The sequence below is a fragment of the Pogona vitticeps genome, chromosome 3 (genome assembly GCF_051106095.1).
Source record: "Pogona vitticeps strain Pit_001003342236 chromosome 3, PviZW2.1, whole genome shotgun sequence".
Taxonomy (NCBI): domain Eukaryota; kingdom Metazoa; phylum Chordata; class Lepidosauria; order Squamata; family Agamidae; genus Pogona; species Pogona vitticeps.
The window spans coordinates 39,740,753-39,761,153 of record NC_135785.1 but is presented as its reverse complement, the minus strand read 5'-3'; the positions used below and the strand labels follow the sequence as shown (position 1 = coordinate 39,761,153).

General features: G+C 37.6%; 1 protein-coding gene across 2 annotated transcripts in view; it reads left to right on the top strand.

Moving 5' to 3' along the window:
* CLSTN2 (calsyntenin 2) overlaps positions 1–19,861 on the top strand; it is a 496,583-nt gene extending 476,722 nt beyond the window's left edge. For both annotated transcript variants that reach the window (XM_072995959.2, XM_078389218.1), the window contains 2 exons: positions 1,034–1,218; positions 2,417–19,861. In XM_072995959.2, coding sequence (XP_072852060.2) covers positions 1,034–1,218; positions 2,417–2,626 — 395 coding nt within the window. In that variant the 3' untranslated portion in view covers positions 2,627–19,861. The remainder of the gene's footprint in view (positions 1–1,033; positions 1,219–2,416) is intronic.
* Positions 19,862–20,401: the final 540 nt, after the last annotated feature.

Sequence of the window (20,401 nt, the reverse complement as noted above, 5' to 3'; positions counted from 1 at the left end):
AAGTTTTGAAGAATGATTCTTTTGCAGCATTAAAACTGTGCAGGGGGTTTGGTTCCTGGTGAAAAGCAATTGCCACTTGTGGAGGCTTCCACAAGATGCCATTTGCTTTTTTTGTCACAAAGAGGATGGAGAGGATAGGGCTGCATGTAGCCTTAGGGCTCTGCTTTCTATCCCTGTTACACAGGAAACGTGGGATCCTCCAGATGTTGGATGGCAGCTCCCTTCAGCCTCAGCCAGCCTAGCCTATGGTGAGAGATTATAGGCATTGCAACATCTGGAGAAGCACACCTTCCTCATTCCTACCTCATAGAGCTCTCTTGTGTTATAAACACTGACAAACCCATCTTCCATTATTACTGGTGGTCTTACTCTTTAAGAAGTAAGTGTCCAAAAGAGTAAGAAGCTTCTCTTAGTGGGCAAGGAGGAATAAAGGCATTGGTAACTAGCCTCATGTTTATGTTTGTGCATGATAACTGGCCATATCTCTGGCATCCATGAACACATGAGCATCTGTAAGGAGAGAAGCATCATTAAACACAGAATTGTAGGAATGATGGCTTCTGTCCTATGGATATTTGCACTGCACAAGCAGATGCCAAGGGTGGGTCAGTTGTGTATGGCCCCACATAGTTGATGGAATAAGTAAATGGGTGGGTTGCATATGCTCAAGGTGTGCCACTCTGTTAAGGGGAACTACACTGAGATGTTCCACACACAAGAGGTATCGCAAATATGGTGAAGTGTTATTAATTTTTGTCTACTTTGTACTATGGAGCATTATAGAGGGAAATCTATCCGATTTTGCTTTCTCTTGCCAGGGCTTTTGATAGCAAGACTGGATCTGCAATCCAAAGCAGAAAGTAATATTTCTACTGGAAACTGCTATTGAAATTTAATAGAACGGTAGAGTTAGCTTATTTCAGCTAAATTGAATAAATGGTGTAGTTAGCTTATTTCAGCAAAGGAACATTTGTATCTGTATAAATGGTATGGAAGGATATTTTATATTAATTTCATTTTTATTTCATTTCAGTACTTCCAAGTATTGCTACCATTGTCATAGTAGGATGTATCAGTATCCTAGTCTTCATCATAGTTCTGGGAGTATACAGAATTTGGATAGCTTACCATCACAGCTCAAAGGAAACTGAAAGCAGCAAAGAAAATGAAATGGACTGGGATGATTCAGCTCTCACCATTACTGTCAACCCCATGGAAGTAAGTAGCTAAGCCATGATCTCCTTGACAATTGACCAGTATGGTATTTTAATTGTGACTCATACAAATGCCTTTTTTCAGAAGTTGCTCTTCCTCAGCATTTACTAATCAATTGAATCAAGAAGCAGGCAGCGCTCAGTTGCCCTCACCTGTCTTCCTGAACTTGGAATGTTACAATGAAAGTTCTGCCAACGATGCTTGATTATGTACAGCTATATGAGGAAATGCACAACCATACAGTGCGAAATCTTGCACAGGCAGGGTTTCCAGGTCAGCTGTATCATTTATATTCATGCAGCTGTGCTTGAAAAAAAACCATTACATTTAGGTATGGGATGGTGGCCATGTCAAGGCCTTGTTCATCGAAGGAAACTTCTGCAGAGAGTTAATTAGTTCCTTGAAAGAGCTAAGTCTATGGAATCAAATGCAATACAGGTTTACCCAGTGGTGGATCAACCTCAACAATGAGGTCTGGGTAACCACTGTTATCTTCTTCATTGGGGTTGTTCCATGACAGATTACCATAATTATTTTTTTTTAATGTGGACAAAAGCTATTTCTGGGGCCCCTCTGGAATTAGGAGCCTTGAGGCTTAAGTTTCATTAGTTTTATAGTACATCTGCCCTATGAGTGCATGGCAGGGGATTTTTTTCACCACAAATAATTTGCAAATTAACTTACCCTGTGCTGTGATTGGTCTTCAAGACTTAAGCACAGGTGTCCTTTGTAATCTGGTTTCTCAGTGACAAAAGAATCGTGGATCACCAACATCAGCATTTCATCTCTAATCATGGGACCCTTCTGCAACATCTTATTCCACACTTAGTTTGCCACCCATACCTTTTAAATTTCCCTTTTCCTCCCACCCCCATTTTAACCCATGAACTTGACACAATCAACGAGAAGTGGGAATCCTGCCTCCAAGCAGTTTGCATTTCCCTATAGAAAAGGCACTGCTCTATTGTTACTTCTCATGCTGACTAACACTAGAATGCCGTACATCTGAGAAAGCCAATGTTGTGCTTCAGTCCCTCACCTGGTTTGAGCGAAAAACAGCTGCACACCTCACCTCATGCTCCATTCAAACCATGGGGGGGGGGCAAGCACTTAGTGCTTGCTCTCACCTTATAATCAGCACATCTCAACATTTTCTATATACTTTTAAGCAGTTCCTCTTTGTATTTCTTTTACAAACTAGAAATATGAAGAACCTCATCATGCAGAAGAAGAAAGTGATGAGGAGGAAGAGGAAGTAGAAGATGAAGATGAAGATACAACTAGTGCCGAGTCAGATGAGAGTGAAGAGGAGGAAGATGAAGAGGAAGAAGCCATTGAAAATAATGGAAGGAAACATAATGTAATCAGGCAAGATCAGCTGGAGTGGGATGATTCAACACTAACCTACTAGAAACCCTTACTTCTATTGCTCCTTTTGTATACACCAATACTGTGTATTTCTGAGTCAGTCCTACTGAGTCAACCTCATCTTGGACTTATGAATTAATTAACAGGATTAAGCTCCCTTTTGACTACAGATGGTAGAACTGCATAGCCTGAATTTGATGCAGTTGTATCAAAGCTGCTCCAGAAAATTATTACTTTCCTAGTGTATGGGTAATGACACCTGGCAAAGCACAGGGTACAATCATTAATGTGTTACCCAGAATGACAACACCAACGTGATGCCATGTACTGCTTGCCACTTCTTCACTTCCTTGAAATCTTGCTATCTTCTAAACATGAATATGCAAAAATTCTGTTCACCAGAAGAGGCAGCACAGCTTGTTTGTAAGGATACAACTTGTGAGAGTCCAGATAGACATAAGCCTCTAGTGGGTTTCATTTGACTCTTTGTCTAGTTAAGAACCCTACTTTCAGAGGCAGACAAAGATGTAAGTGCTACCTGTTAAAAGGACAAAATTAATTTGTTCCCTTCCCGCTTTTCTGCCTTGTGGTTAATTGCCTTCTGCAGAGGAATTCAAAATACTTTGTACATGTGTGTTTGTGTGTTTTAAAGAATGGGTAATCTGTTTTTTTCCTAATGTTGAAAATTCAAATGGAAAAAATCTTGCCGAGTCCATCTACAGAAGAAACTCAACTAATGCCATATAAAATCCCATAAACTGAAACTTTTGCTTATGATGATTTTTCAATGCCCTGTGCTAAACAGATTAAGTAACGTTATCTCATGTGAAAAATAGTCTCAGTGGGGATATTATTTTTTGATAAGACTTGCATTTCAAATCTTTTTAGAAAATCTATTCGAGTAACTTGCATTGGAAGTCATTATTTGTTCCAGTATTGCATGGCAGCACTAATACCACAGATAGGCTCAGTTGGGATTTAGACAAGTGTTGCATCTATGGATCTAAACAAATATAGGTCAGCTTCAGGAAAACCTGCCCTCTTTCTCTCTCTGAGTGTTTTTTTTAAGCCTTTAATTATTGCAGTTGGAATGAGTGTCTGGTATACTCTGTTTATTACTAAAATATATTCTAGTGCCAAGAAAACAGTGCTCCAGATAAAAGTGAGCACAGAGTGGTCCTTTCTTTTAATTCTTCAACAAAAAATACTTTGGAAAATACAAGGGGAGATTATAATGCAAAATTCAAACACAGAAAAAAAAAAGGTAGTAGAGTTTGGGAAAAATAGTTTATAATATAGGATAGGTTTGCATTTTTTTCCTCCTAACTGCTATATTCTAAATGTTGCTAAGATATTGATATGTCTGTGTGGGTTGTTACTTATTTTTCATTTCTTCCTCCTTTCTCCCCCCCCCTTTCTTTTACAGCTCTAAAATTATATGAATACCAAATAGTGCAGTACTTGATGCTGTGCATGTTTTAAATACATAAAAACCAGGGTATTTGATGCAGAAGCAAAGAATGGTATTTCATAGATATGTATTAGTAATTTAATATTTCCCTAATATTATTGTGTTTGCTTTTGATGTGTTATCCCATCCGTGTTTGAGAGGAGTGATATTTCACCATCCTGTATCAAGGAAGCCTTGGTGTATAAAAAAATTCCTATGCTAGGATTAGAACAGTTTGTCGGTTTGGAAGATGAAAGGTTCTGCTGCCAGTTTTTCCTCTACACATAGATGTTAGTTTTGAGCAAAGGACATTGTAAATTGCCCTGTATATGGTAAACTTCTTTGTCCATCTAAACCAGGATTGTCTACCCTCACTGGCCTGGGCTGTCCAAGACAGGGGTCTTTTCTGTCAACTACTATTTTCATTTTAACTGGAGATGTCGGGAGTTGAATCTGGGACCATGTACGTGCATACCCTTTGTCCATAAGCTTTCAGGCTTGCTTATGAGAAAGTAATAAACTGTCGTAGTACTTTGCAGACAAAAATGGACACAATGAGCATTTTGGGAATTACTGATGGATGTTTCATTTGGAAGACAGAAGGGTCTAAAGAAAATCCATTGGAGCAACTGCCTTTGCCTCATTTTGGCAGCTGCTCCATGCTTTGATCCGGATGAGATTAGATAAATCAACTCTGTCATACAGATGCTGTTCAAGCATCTAGGACTTAACAGATCTTTCTATCTGCGGATGAAGTCTGAAGCATATTAATGCAGAAAGAAGGGGTGCTTAAGTAGCTGTGGATGAATGGGGTTCCTTCTGCTTTTTGGTAACCTGTGTCCCAAAGTGAATAATTTGTACATTATTTAATAGGCACGTCTTAATTTAGGCTTACGAGAAGAAGCTGAAGTTAAGTAATTTTGTTTTAGTTTAGTAGTGTACATAACTTTTCTGTTATTTATACTTCCTAAAGCTGAACTGGATTTCAACAGAATGAAGAATACATTATTTTTTGTCATGAACAGAAGTTACAGGATTATAATTGAAATTAATAAGACCAAACGAAGCAGTCTAAAACAATGTAAAGGACTAGCACAGGATAAAATAGCACTGATTTGCAACTTTCTTTTCCCAATAGATAAATTAACATTTTTTGCTAGAAGCTTGTTTACCCAAGAATGCATTTGGGTTTCAACATTCAGAGGTTCACCATCAGTTAAATTCTATAGGCTTAAAAGTTATAGCTTTAATTGTTAAGGCTGTTAGTGTTAGAAAACAGAACCAGTCTCAAGGAACTGTGAAAAAGATTGTTCTAATGAAGAAGTTGAATGAAATTGATAAAGTTATTGGTTCAGTTTAAATATACAAGAGGTATACCCAAAATTTGTCGGTTGTGAGTTTCTTGTACTGTGCATATGACTTGAGTAATAATTTTTATTTAGTTCTTAGAGACTAATCTGTTCAGGTTATTCTGGTTCATTATAAAAGGACCTGAGGTGAAATGCTTTATTTTCTAAAGTAGAAATGTACAAAGGTTCTACATAAATGATCATAGCAATATGAAATTCCATTGTGGCTTTACAAAACTATGTTCTGCACATTTTTCAAAATCTCACTAGAATTTTTTTTTACTAGAATCTGCACAATTTACATGATTCTTACATGTCAATCATATAAAGGCTATTATTTGCTATTGTAATCAATGTATTATTCTCATGCAGAATTTAACTGTAATCATTTGGGAACCATCTGCAAGAATTGTGCTAAATCCCCTCCCATCTCTTAGTATTATTTTAGTCAGTAAGCCTTTTGCTTCTTCAGATTTTCTTTTGGACATTTCCATTTTCAAAGTCATAGATGGGATCTTCAGGCTTAGAACTGTGAATTATTCTGTGACTGGGATACAAAATGAAGAAAATTGATGGTTGTTGTGGGTTTTTCGGGCTCTTTGGCCGTGTTCTGAAGGTTGTTCTTCCTCACGTTTTGCCAGTCTCTGTGGCCGGCATCTTCAGAGGAGAGCACAGAGTGCTGTCTTCTGAAGATGCCAGCCACAGAGACTGGAGAAACGTTAGGAAGAACAACCTTCAGAACATGGCCAAAGAGCCCAAAAAACCCACAACAACCATTAGATCCCGGCCGTGAAAGCCTTCGTGAATATGACGAAAACTGACTTCAACCATGGGCACATTTGCTTAGACACATGAAAGCTTTTCATCCAGCAAATACTTAGAACTGACCAGGGCTGTTCCATTCCTGCTGTGATGCCCATCTTCCCTGTACTGAAACTGCCTATTCTATACAGACACTTTCTTCAGAGAAAGTGAAAAGACAGATTTCTCTATGTTTTTTTTTTTTTTGGGCAGAGTGTAAAATAAAATAGCCCTTGCAGTCAAAATTTCATGGCCAGAATCCTGTTGGTATTTACATGAAGTTTACATAGCTTGCCATGGCTAATTCAGAAGATGCTAGAACATATCTCGTGTTCATATTGGCAGGGCATAGCCAAGATGCTTCTGGCGCCTTGTCTGTTAGCTACATGTTACAAATGACAGGCAAATACTAATAGGATTCTGGCCCAAATCTTTGGATACATGTTATGGCTACCCCATTACAAGTTTTCGTTTTCAGAATACTAAAGAGAGAGAAAAAACCACAGTGAGGATTATTTTATTTTTTGATTATTCTAAGATTGCCATACAGGAAATAGTTTAAGGCAAACAACTTTTTCCCTCTGCTATAGATGCTCTGTCAGAATAAGTCAGCACTTTCATCCTTCATGGTTAGTCTTCTCTGAGCAAAATACCTAGTCTCATGATAACTGGTTCATCTTTCAGTTTCAATGACCTTCTCATGGCCTTCACATTGACATGTCAAGGACACCCCACCACATCCTCACACATTTTAGCAAGTACAGGTCTTAGCACTGGCCTTTTTAGATTCATGGCCTTGAAAGAAATAGATTTGAAGATTCTTTCATTTTAATGCATGCATTGCTGTGGCCCCCAAATGATTAAGTTCATTTACCCATGAAGCTGAACTCCATCTGCCAGTCTTTACCATGTGGACATTCATTCATCCTATTAGCTCACTATCAGATCACACTGGCATGGATGAGGAGGGAGAGGAGCTGCTAGCCGCCTAGAGTGGTTGTTCGACTAGATAGGCAGGGTATAAATACAATAAATAAATAAATAAAAATAGTCACATACCCAGTGTGGGCCAGTAGGGTAAGAGATTCCTATGCTATTCCAAAACTGGCAACAAGTGAAACCTACACTGTTTTCTGGATGGGCATCAGCTTAGAACTCTTCTTCTGCATTTCCTCCTCAGTTGACACACACATACACACACATATACAGAGTTTGTACAGATTGTACACTTATCTTACCTTCCCCCAAGGACTGAGTGCAAATCACCTCCTCCTCCACCAAGAAGCAGCAGCAGAAGGGAAGTTAAGGGCTGATGTAAACTTGGATTACTTTAAGTTTCTTGGAAACATTTGTAAGTGTGTTCTTGTATATGTGTCATGAGGAGCATCATGTGTATTAAGTGCATGTCTCAGTGCATACAAAAACAGATTATTCAGTCATCTGTCAAGATGTAGCTCTTCTACTAGGGCAACTGACTGACAAATACAAGCATAGAAGTCATCTAGATGAGATTGAGTTAGAATAATAAGTTGGTCTCTGTGTCATCGGGTACAAAGGCTGCATGCTTTAAGAAAAAGTGAAGTATCACAAGGTCGGAAAACGAAGGAGCAATGTTTTTAGCAGGAGGCTTCATAGCATCTTTAGACCAGGTCTTTACCTCAGGACAAAGATAGATAAAATCAGTTAGGAACCCTTTCAACCTGAAGATCCAATTAAAGTCATTACTTGGGGTCAAATTCCATTGATGGATGAGACCAAAATAACAACAGCTGGACCGAAATGCCAGCTTATTTTATTCCAAAATTCCTATTACTAGTAATAGGATTGCAAAGTCTTTGAGGATCACTCAGTGAGACTGTGACTACATGGTCAAATGCTGTGGGTTTGGTCCACTTATAAAAAGGGTGAATTTCAAGTATTTTTTACTGGCAACATGATGCTAAGTCTGATTTGAATTGGTCAAGCCCCTTTTGCTGCTATGGGCTCCCTACTTTTTCCAAGTGGGAATGATGTGTACAGGCTTTTCCCCATTTGGTTACTGGTGATACATTCTTGTAAAGATGTGTGTGTGTGTGTAACTAGTGTTTTGGTAATGTAGGCAGTTGAGATGTGATGTTCAGAACCAGGGAAACCAGCGTCTTCATTCTTTCATCTCCATGATCATTCTCTGTTTTTTTTTTTTTTAATATTATTTCTTAGATATATGAGATTAGCAATAGATCACCCGATCACCTTATTGCTGGGTCCTCATTACCATTATTGTCCACATTTACACCCCATAAAATGTTGGCAGAGGTGGGATCAGAAAAAGAAGGAAGGATCGGCAGAGGTGGGACCAGAGGAAGTAAGGAATGAAGGAGGCTTTGGACTGATATGTGAATCACATCACATCCACTATGAACACTATGAACTCCTGAATCAATCTGTATCCCCTTTGTGAGCAGTAACTGCAATTTCAAATGTAATATAGGCTGTGGACCATATCGCAGCAAAGCCAAATCACTCCAATTCAGCTTTCCAATGTAGTCACACCCTGAATTTGATATTTATGGTGATAAAGTTTGGGAATTCCCTGCTGAGCCCCCAGCTGAAGAACCACTGGTGTAGCTTTGGGCAAGCTGCACAGTTTCAGGGTGTCTCAAAAGAAGACAGGAAGGGTGAACCACTTTTAACTACTCTATACCTAGAAAAACCCAGAAAAGGATCTCCATAAGTCAGAATCATCTTGACAACATGTAATTTTTGTTATTAAACTTCAGACAAATAATTTCAGTCTTTGAGCATGTGGACTAAACTGTACAAATATTGAGAAACCAAAAAGTGATGGTGTTGTAAGGAAGGACGCATGGCCATATGGAAAAGTCTAGAGGATCGCATTGGGACTGAAATTCTCTGTATCTGTTATACAGTATTTGCATCAGTGACATTTGATTAGTTCATGCTTCAATAATGATGTGTGCTTGGTAATTTTTTGTTCCAGTTACTGCTGTGTTGACTAATATTTGCCTATAACTTTATATTTATAGATCCCTACTAAGCACTAGCCTAGGTTTGAAGCCTTTCAAATCCAGCAGTTTCCAAGTAACCCCACTTCTATTCGGGAATAACAGGAATTTTATGACGCAAAGCTCACTACTGTGTCTGATATTTTAATTAACAATCATTCAGAACTGAAATCACTGGTTGTAAGAGTCATTTTCATAATAGTGCAGAGGACTGCAATCTTATCTGCAACAACAACAACAAAAAGTCTGCTTCTTGGGATTACACAGATTAAATTGCCCTGGGAACTGAAGGGACTGTGCACCATTAAAGTAATATAAAAAAAAAGAAACAAAAAAACCCCAAAAATGTTATGTCTGCTTAAAGACTGTTATAATGTGCATCCTGTTTTGTTTTGTTTTTTGTTTTTGTTTTTTTGGTCTGGATATGCTTGCACAAATTAAAATGACTACTTTCGTGTAAATTGCAGCTATCAAGATATGGGTAAACTTTTTGTACATGCATGCAGCTCATTGTTTCTTCCCCTTGCAGGATGAGCAATCAACTTTAGGAAGTCTCTGGTTAACTGGAGTTTTCTGTTTCATGTGAACCATAAAGCAAGGGTTACCAGCTGGCAGCTTCAGGACAAGCCAGCTTCAAACCATAATTTATTATCTTGTCTGTTTCCAAAGCTGGTAAACATCATTTCCAATTGAGAAGTTCTGAGGAGCTGTGCTTAATAATTAGAGGGCTCCTGATTTCATTATTCACACTACTAACAAAGAACAAAAGGGCCTGTAAATGCAGGCAAAAGTCTTATTCATAGATCAGTGTATTAAACTCACTCATGTAACAGCTGACATCAGCTTATTAAAGATCAGATCATCTGAACTGGGCCTGCATGTAGCTGCTGATTAGATTAATTATATATATGTGTGTGACTTGTTGTCTGTTCATTGAAAATGACAATATAATGCTCAAAGCACAATTTAATTTTCATGTAGCCAATTTTCAACAGTCTAGCTTGAGGGAAAGGAACCAAGTGTAGTAAATTTTGATGTCTGCCACATGATTAACATCTCAACTTTTGTGATTAATGTTTGCTCTGCCTTTCTGAGTTGCTTTTCTTCCCCTCCAGTGTTGCGTTTGCTGTTTTTCTGCTTTCTTGCTCAGATACTTCTTCACCAGCAACAGATGGCAAATATTCCTTGGACAGGAATAAAGGTGTCATAGCCATTTGAAATGTGTCACATGAAGTGTAACTAGATTGTTTCGCTCCTCTGTCACAGAAGAACAAAGTCTGCTTGTTTTATGAGCCCAAGGAATCTGGCAGTCAGAACTTTGCAACAATCAGCTCTTTTAAAATTATTGCAGTGGCAATGGTAATATTTTTGTATGATAGCATTTTTAATAAGGGTAACATTTTAAACCATCCTCTTCTGTCTAGTTAGGGCATCTATTTCTGATTATGACCATTCAGTGTCTATCAATAGCTTTGACTGTGCTGGATTTTGTTAGCATACTTTGCTGATTGGAAAAATAATTGTGAACACCAGAAGCATAATCCAGTGATTGTCTATTCAGAACTAAGTTATTTCAATGTCACCATCTTTGACACAGGGATGTTAACATAGGATTTAATCATGGCCATATTTCTTGATATTTGGTCTCTCCTGTAGTTTTATTTCTACCAGAAATCGACCACTTATGATCCTCCAGAGATGGTTAGAAAACATCAAGGAGAAAATAGATTCATGGATCTGTTCAAGAAGAACAGATACACAAATGGTATTATCCACAGTAACTGAATCACTCACATCTCTTCCTTAGTATAAGAAGTGCACATGCTGTTTTGCTTTAGCGAGAACATTCTATAGCCCAAGATGGATACCCAATTCATTTGGTTGTTCATTTGAAACATATTTTAACTAACTGAAAAATAAAACTTCTACAGCAAAGTAAGCTGGTGGAAAACAAGCACTAGTCAATTCTGTGACTATTTCTAGTGTTCATTTTTATAATCTCATCCCTTGGACAGCCCATCTACTCAGCCTAAAAACTGTGGTTTAAAATGAATTGCTAGCTGATGCAAAAAAGTATGTCCAAGTGCCCTTTGAAACCTTCTGTTCATGTCGACAAATATCCCCTCCAACCTTTACTGGATTTTATATTTTGTGTCAGTTATGCACATTCAGGAAGAATCAGTTCTTGATGATGTCATTCAAAACAAAGCAGTTCCTTTAAAAAAACTTGTACACAAAAATTTTGTTTTCTGAACATATCTCAGATGACCGTTTGTTTCCTCAAAGAATTATCAAGAAAATCAAGGTTTCCCAAAATATTAATGAATCAATTTTTATCAGGGTTATTCATTTACCAGATTTTCTTAAAGACACACAAAAAACTAACTCTTTTAAGTATTTAAGGAATTAGTTTTCAAGAGGATAAAAGGGAGATGAATAGACAGTGTGAAATTATCTATCAATTCCACTGTGAATAAGAGAAAGCTGCTGTGCTTTGTTTCTATGTAAACTGCTAAAGTCAGGGCAATTTATTCATATAGATTATCAAATCAAATCCTAGTTCTGTTCTTTTGTCCACTCTAAGTGGATTTTCAGTAAACGGATATTTAACAAAGTGAAATACACTTCTAAATTACAAGAGAAAATACAAAAAAAAATCAGAAAATTATAAACAGTCTTATACAGTACATCCATCCTGAAAGGAAAACATCAGATGTCATAGTTTCACTCTTGTGTATCTTTTAATCACTTTTCTCAGTTTTTGTCTGTGAGTTGTGGGTTTAGTACATTTGTATACCAACATTGAAGTGGTCTGGTGTTGCCAGTGAGCCCAAAGAAAAGGTTCTGTGGGTTGCTTTTTGGTATTTTTTTCCCCTTGAAAAATAATAATTGTCTGTGCTACTGATTTTGTACTACTTTATGTCAGTATATAAATCAGCTCTTAATGTAGAGATTATGCATTGTACAGCTGGGAGTTTGATTCCCCACTGTGCTTCCCTGGAGCTAGACTTGATTATCTATAGCAGTGGTCCCCAACCATGGGTAGTCCAGATGGACTGCAGTTCCTCCAATTCTTCACCATCAACTGTGATGCTCCGGGTTTCTGTGAGTTGCAGTGCAAGAACACCTGGGTTATCCACGGTTGGGAAGCACTGATATATAGGGTCTCTTCCAGCTCTTCAGTTCTAAAATTATATATCTGAGATTATAAAATTGTGCTTCCATCCTTTCTCCTGCCTACTCAGGATAGATGGGAAAAGTGGTTAGGTCTAAAATATATTGCACAAGCAATGAGAAAAAAAACTCTTCATGGGCTGGTCAGGCAACAATATAAGCTTGAAAGTAATTTTACTGTGCCTAATGTAGTCCAGGTATATGTTCAGAAAAAGGATGACTATAATCTTCTCATTGGGGAGGAAGCCATTCTTGTGGCCTAACTGTGTATAATCAAAATAAGTGGCATCTGAACATAGAACACTCCCAGCTGTACAATCATGCTTCCTACATGACCAGTTATTAAGAGCTGAGTAATAACTCACGTAAAGTGTTACAAAATCAGTAGCACTGACATTTACTATATTTGAAGGAGGGTGGGAAACTACCAAAAAACAACCCACAGAACCTTTTCTTTGTGGGCTCACTGAGCAACACCAAATGGTAGCCAGATCACTTACACTGTTGATACAAAAAATGTACTAAAGAGCAGGGCAACACAGTTCACTGAATCTAGGGAATTTGATAGAGCAACGTGAGAAATTCCTGTCCCATTCTTCTGCAAAGTAAGAGGAAACTAAACCCATTAAAATCAATATATTAATCCAACATAGGACCACATTGTGAATCAACCACATACTTTTTGAACTGAAATATGGTAGTTGTTAATACAGGCAATTGATGCCTAGGAAACAGGTGGTGGCTCCATGCTAAGGAGTAAATATTTCTGTGTCAACTGATATATATATATATAGAGAGAGAGAGACAGAGATAAAAAAAATCAATTGTAAAAGGAATGCTTGGTTGATGCTATATCTTTTAATTTAACAAAACTGGTTAGTCACAGTGGGTTGGGTCCATACTTTATTTCCATTAGAAGGAAAATCTCGAGCAGAGTTCTACCCTGGTCTCTCTTTCTAGTGAAAATGGGAATACAATTTCTACAATTTCTCCCTTTCTTCTGCTGCCTCCAGTGCTACTTTCCACACTTTACCAGTGGGCCCACAAGACTCTGGGAGAGATTTTGGAGATGTGGGATGCTCCAGAGCAAGGGAAGAGTTGTTGAAAATCACATCCTCCTTTGTCCTGCCAGCAGGATTCATCCATTGGACCAAAAGCCTTTGGCCACTTGTCTAAATATTTTCTTCCCATAAAATTGAGGTTTTGTAGGCCAAAATTGTACCCATAAATAAAACTAAAAGTTAAGTGAAGATTTAAGAGAGTATTCCTCACAGAAACATTTCAAGTAACTTGTCTGTCATGTTTTAAAATGTCCAGAAACAGCCTTGTGAAGAGTGAATTAATATAATAAATGTTGATATTTAGGCAGTAACCTTTTGATTTTTGAAAACTGAAACAATACCCAAGATTATTTGGACAGTTCTGTGAAAATATGTGTACAGAAAGTTGAATAGTGGAAGACAACAGTTAGAAAATAAAAAAGTCTAAACCTTCAAGGAATGTGGGCACTGCATGTTAACTGGGCAAAGCAAATGCTGTAGAAAGACCATGTACATGCAACTGAACTGTATGTGCACTTGCTGCTCCAGCCGTACTGTATCCCACACATCCACCAAGTATACACTGTGGCTGAAATCCTGTGGTGCAGTTCTAGTGACACTTTTGGAAGCAAATTGCCATAAGTTAAGAAATATCTGTAGACATTGTCTGTTGCATACTAAATGCAACATGAGGTGAGCTATCCCTCTCACCTCGAGGTGAGAGGGAGGGCTTGTAGAGAAAGGGCCTTTTCGGCAGCTGCCCCCAGACTGAGATTTGTCTGGCGCCTATGCTGATGACCTTTCAGTGCCAGGTCTAAACCTTTCTGTTCCAGAAGGTTTTTCATTGAAATAATATCAGCTGTGGGTCCTGATGGCAATTTTTAGAGTATATATTTTAATTGCATTTGAATTGTTTTGTCTTTTTATTGTATTTTAAATGTTGTAAGCTGCCCAGAGTCCTCTGGGTAGTGTGGGAGGCATATAAGTCAAATAAATAAATAAAATATATAATGAATAAATATTTTGACTTGGTGTACAATGCCTAATGCCTGCAGGGACTTCATAACTTACTGCAATTCAAAATCTAAAGGTTTTGGTATTTGCATAAATGTGCAACAGGATTTCAGCCAGAAGGGATGATACCCTTTGAAGGATTTGAACCTCAGTTGAATTAGTTATCACCACCAGTCATGGTGATGGTCAAGTGATGGAGTGGCATGACATGAACAAGTTTTCCATAGTGCTGGTGAGATAATGCTACAGAGATAATGTAATTAACCTTACATGGAAAACATTACACAATAAATATCACATGTTATGTGAGATAATGCTACAGCCATAACTCTTTGATATTTAACCTTTAACAATATAGAACTTAAGGTCTTGGAAATGAATTAAAATGGGAAGAGCTATGTTAATGATAATAATATAATCATCACATGCTGTCAAATCAATTCTGACTTATGGTGACCCTTTTCAGGGTTTCCCAGGTAGAGAATATCAGGTAAAATTAAAGAAAAAATAAAAATAATTTAAAAATTAAAATAAAGAAAACAAAAACATTGTGAGATCTTAAAGACTGGCGGCTATATTTTAGTATGAGCTTTCATGAACAAGATCACTTCCTCAGACAAGGTAGAGAATACTTAGAAGTGGTTTCCCATTCTCTTCTTCTGGGGGCATCCTGGACTGTGCACCTTGTCTAAGGCCCCACAGGAGGCACAGTGGGGAATCAAGCTCCCGGACAGATATGTAAATCACTGAGATGTTTGTGCAACTAAGTTAATTATAGGCATGAAATCTTCAGATTTATTGGACTACAAATCCCGTAATTCTCCATTCTGAGAGTTCCACCAGACAGGCAGAAACTTTAGAGACACTAAAATGTGACTCACTTGGGAGAAAGTGGAAGGCTTTGAGGCTTAGATAGGCCTAGCTCTGCCCAAGCTTTCTCTTCCTTCCTTAGTGCTAGCTGGAAGCTTTCTTTCTGAACAGGAAGCTATGGGGAGGTAGGCTTCCAATTGAGGCCTTTTTTCCAGGTGAGCCATATCTAAGTGTCTGTAAGGTACCTATCTTTCAGGTAGAACTACCAGAATGGAGAATTATGGGATTTTTAGTCTTCAAAATCTAAAATCCCATCCCTAGTTAATGATAGCAAGGTATTTAAAATTATCTAATACTGCTCCACCAAGGGTGGAAGCAGAGGTTATGTTTGTAGTTATCTGCCACATGGAGTATTATCTGTGTACAAACGAAAGCCATAGTAAGTTGTGGATGTAGAAACAGATGAGTATTTCTTAGAAGCCAATTTAGATAACATGCTTCATGCTTTATTTTGAGAGCAGACTGAAGTCTATTTTAGCCTGAGCATTTCATATAACATTCAGGTGGCTTTATGACAATTGTATGGAGTCTTTTTGAAGATTTTAGGACTATGTGACTCTTAAACCTGCAGAATTAATTTATATTTTCAAGTTTTCAATATTTCAAAATTAGTAAGCAGAGTTTTGTTCCCATGCCTAGTGTTGGCACAGAAGTGCCATCTCTTTAATTTTTTTTATCCAGGTATTTTAGTATCAAGAGCGAAGTGGGATAGATCAGATCTTGCATGCCTAAATTGATTTAACATAGATTATCAATAAGTATATCCCTTTGTAATTAGAATTAGTATACTTAGTAAGTTGTGAGAGGTACTGTATATTTATATGAGAAGAAACGGTTGATCTAACAATGATATCTGTCATTTACACCCTTATGTACAAAAGATAGATAATTATCTAGATTATCTATAGCTGTTTTGATGACATGTATAGACTTATAGTTTATAGGGCCTATTTCTGTATTTCTCAGGACTAAGCTTTCACTGCCTCAGTGGAAATACTCAACTGACTGGTAAAATTTGTCATAAAGAAGATGTTTTTATATTAAATTTAATTTTCAATATATAAATGCCATTCAAATATTTAAAACCACATGCCATAGTGGTATTTAATAGTAAGAATACTTCATTCTGACTTTTTTTTTTCTTACAAAGATCAATATATATCAACATGTTTTATAGGTGGTGGCTTAAGGAAATCCTCATTTAAATTTTGATAATTCCATTTTACCACTAATCATTGTTATTGTACCACTAATCATCTATTAATGTCAATTAATTATGTAACCTTTATGGATATGGATGCCACTTATCAGATACATCATCACATTATATCAGATCTTGAAAAAGTTTGGGGGTTTTTTGGACCAACTGCCAGAATGATCCAGTTGATATGTACTCCCAAAAAAGAGGTACTTGTTCAAAATTTGCATTACATTGGCTTTGATGTTGCATAGAATCTCACAAAGGGAAGAGGTTGAGGGATAAAAACAGTCCTTCATCTCTGGTGGTAGCTTATATCATCATGCATAAACTTCATCAAAGAAGTAGGCACCATACCTGGATACTGTAGACTGCCTAACTCCATTAGCCAGCCTAAGGCCAACTACTTACCCAACTACTTCCTAATCTCTGGGACTCCAGAGATTAGGAATCACAGTGGTTTGTCTATAACAGAAATAGCAAATGTCAGTCCCAACTAGCGTAGATCCAATGAATCAACCGCCAAATGGTGAGTCAGCACTTAAATCCATGGGTTAAGACCAGTTGGGGCTCCCAGTTGATTTCAAGATATGGCATCTGCCAAATGAACTTTAGTCATATATAATGGTTTTCATTTATCAGCTTTGCCACCAGGAAATTGGATGGATGTCTAGGATGTTCAGATAAAGAAAATGTGTATGGTCTTTTGCCCATTTTAGCCATGGGGGATAAGCAGGACAGTAAGAATGCAAAGAATGTTCTCTAAATTGTTTGTTCTTATCAGTTTAGGTTGTTTCAGCTTGATAAAACGTCTCAGGGAGGAATTCTCAGGCTCTTAGAGTCTTTGCCTCCTGGTGAGAGTAGGACAAGGGGTATTTTTTCTTCCTCAATAAAGTCTCCATAAGTGGTGCAAGTGTTCTTTCCATTTGAAAAGCAAAGCACATGTGTGCATGTGTGTGTGTGTGTGCGCGCACACACACACACAGAGGGAAAGCAAGGAATAATGACTTATTGTTAAAAGAGACACAAACATCACCTCTAGTGCTCCTAAGCTATTGAAGTTCATGCAGTTGAGGAGGAAAGGCAGTCCTTTTGTGCAAGTTGCATTCTTTATATTAAAGCTTTGTTTTGTGCAGTTTTGATTACTTTGCACAAAATTCTTATTAGTCTCATTCTCTTGTTGAGAATGCCACAAAATGTAGCCTTTTTGGTGGCTAAGAAAAATAATTTTGCAGTTTCTTGTCCATGCCAATAAGAGAAGAAAGAATTTGCATCTTTGCAACACATTACACACTGCTATTGGACGGGCCCTCTGTGCATTCACGACTTAGAATCCATTTGCTTGAAGAATACCTTTGCATTTGGTCCTTTCCTGCTTTGCAGTTCTAAGATGGTGATGATGATTAGGCCCTTTGTGCACTACTGCAAGCTGTTTACCTGGAAAGGGACTAAGAAGTGCTAAGAAGTATGGAAATTAGAAAGGTCATATGCATCATACATGAAGGTGGGGAGATACATGAGGTTCCTGTTGAACAAGTGCAAAATCTAGGAAGGGAACAAAAAAGAAAAGGAGGAAAAAAGAAAATGAAGGGAAAGGACTGTGGGCAGAGATGGCAAAAAAGGCAAGTTTTTGGTTTAAGTTTGAGTGTATGGTTTATCCCACTTTTTTCAACCTCTAAGAGCTTCACAAAATGGCTTGAAGCTAGGCTGTGATTCACTGACTGGCAGCTGGATTTTCTGGTTGTTGTTGTTTTTTTAGTTGTTTTCTGTTGTCACAGAATAAATGCTCCATAGTCTTCCCTCAAAAAATAAGCTGGATGTGAAGATACAGTATTAATAAAAGGATATTCAGGTAGGGAAAGAAATAATACTGTTTTATCATGGTTTTAATAGTTCCAGAGTAGGTCATGAAGGTGAAATTCCTGGTCCAGAAAGGTGGAGGACAGTTTTGAAGTCAGAAAGCACATGCAAAACTGCTGAAATTAAGCTGATGACTCTGGTCAATGGGTGGAGAGGGAAGCCTCAGACCCACTGCTTTGAACTAGATGGGGCTACATGGGACACAAAAGCATGCACATACACATGCAGCAGCATTTCCTTACCATTTGTAATGAACTGGAAATAGTGCGTGGGTATCCAAGACAGGTTAGTGGCAGGAATTTTGGCAGCGGAGATATTCTATAAGAGGCAGCAAAAGGGAATGGGGTTGGGAAATAAGCTATACACACAGTTTGAAACATGGTCCAAGGTTTTTGTTAAGAGACTGTGCAATGAATAGCACAAACAGAAGCACCCCCTCTGGATTTCAGTTGTGTGTTCTCACTCAAAGATCTTGCATTAGGTGAAACATTTGGAAGAAGCCTTCTGATTGTAGAGGCCAACTTCTGAACCCAGCCTATTACACATATATAGTTTGTAGATGTTACCATTTGCACCATCAGCAGTCAAGGCGCTGCGCAAGCCTATGCTTTAAAACAAAATGTTTCCTATGTGGGTAATTGTTTAGAACCATTTTATTTCACAGTATTTCATACTAACTAGACAGTGAAAGTGCTAGCTTGCCACATTGGAAAATGAAACATTCCCATTAAAATTTTAATTTGCAAGATTTGCTTCAACAGTGGTCCATTACTTCATGCTGATTAGCAATAATTCTAGCCTTTGGCTTTTCTTTTTGAGGTTCTGAAGGTTTCATGTTCTGTGCCGGTTTAATCACTGAATGGTCCTGGTCACTGTTAGAGACAAAACAAAAGTGGTACCATCTGATGTCTATTGTATGGTTGTTCTGAGCGCATTTATGTGTCTCACAAATCATTGTTTTTTTTCAGTAATTCATTCATTACGTTTCAATATATTGCTGTACATGAGAGGCAGTCAAACAACATCTGGAAGCATCTTGTTGCAATTAAATTATAAAAGAGTAGATCTATGTAATATATGCAGAATAAAGAATTCAATGAGTATATGCAATTCAGGAATGGAATATGAATGCTTTTTCAAAAGGACTATAGTATAGATCTGCTTATTGTTATTTTTTAAAGAAAGTTGTTTAACAAAATGTACATTTAGAAATGATCGCATAATAAAATGAAAATAGAAAAAAATGTAAGTTTGTTATGTGAAGGAAATCGATTTATTTCCTTGCCCTCCCGACCCTTCAGCATTGTGATGTAAACCTTATCACTTGGAACGATAACTTATTTTAGATTGTACAAGGTTTTAGATTTTACAACATAATTTGCCAAATGCTTATGGAAAACCAACCTGTGTTTTAAAAACTCAGCCTGTGTATGTATAAAAGAAACCTCCTTTTTTGTGATCACTCTGGCACTTTCTGTGAATTGGCCAATAAATATGATTTTAGAATTTCACATAAAGGTAATGTTCCGTTATCTTTCATTTTCCAGATGGGATTGGCATTCTCGTTGCATGAAGGAAAATAAATTTCCTGTCATTGTATCTTCTGATTTACAGTGGAACATAGCTTGTTTTAAAAGGGAGGGAGTGAATGTGTGTGAGTGTGTGTTTGTGGATGGGAAGAAGATATATGTAGGTGTAGCAGATTGTATGAAGTTCAGACAGGATTATGAAAGTGGGTATAACACAACACTGACAACAAACATTCACATGCACATGTGATCCAGTCCTGATCACCCTAGTCCAGCTCCAGAAAAACAGTAGCCCTGTTGCTCGACAAAAAAGTCCACTTTGGGCACAAAGGAGAATCAGGCTATTCACAATTTCCTATATATATTGTCTGGCTGCTCAAAAAAAAAAGGAACTAGACTATGCCAACAATGGTCCAAAATGCAACGTATGTCACCATTTGATTGCATCTTCACCTCCATTTTATGATGTGCTTTTCTTTTTCTCTTCCTCTCTTTCTCTTTCCCTCTCTGCCCCGCCTCTCTTTCACA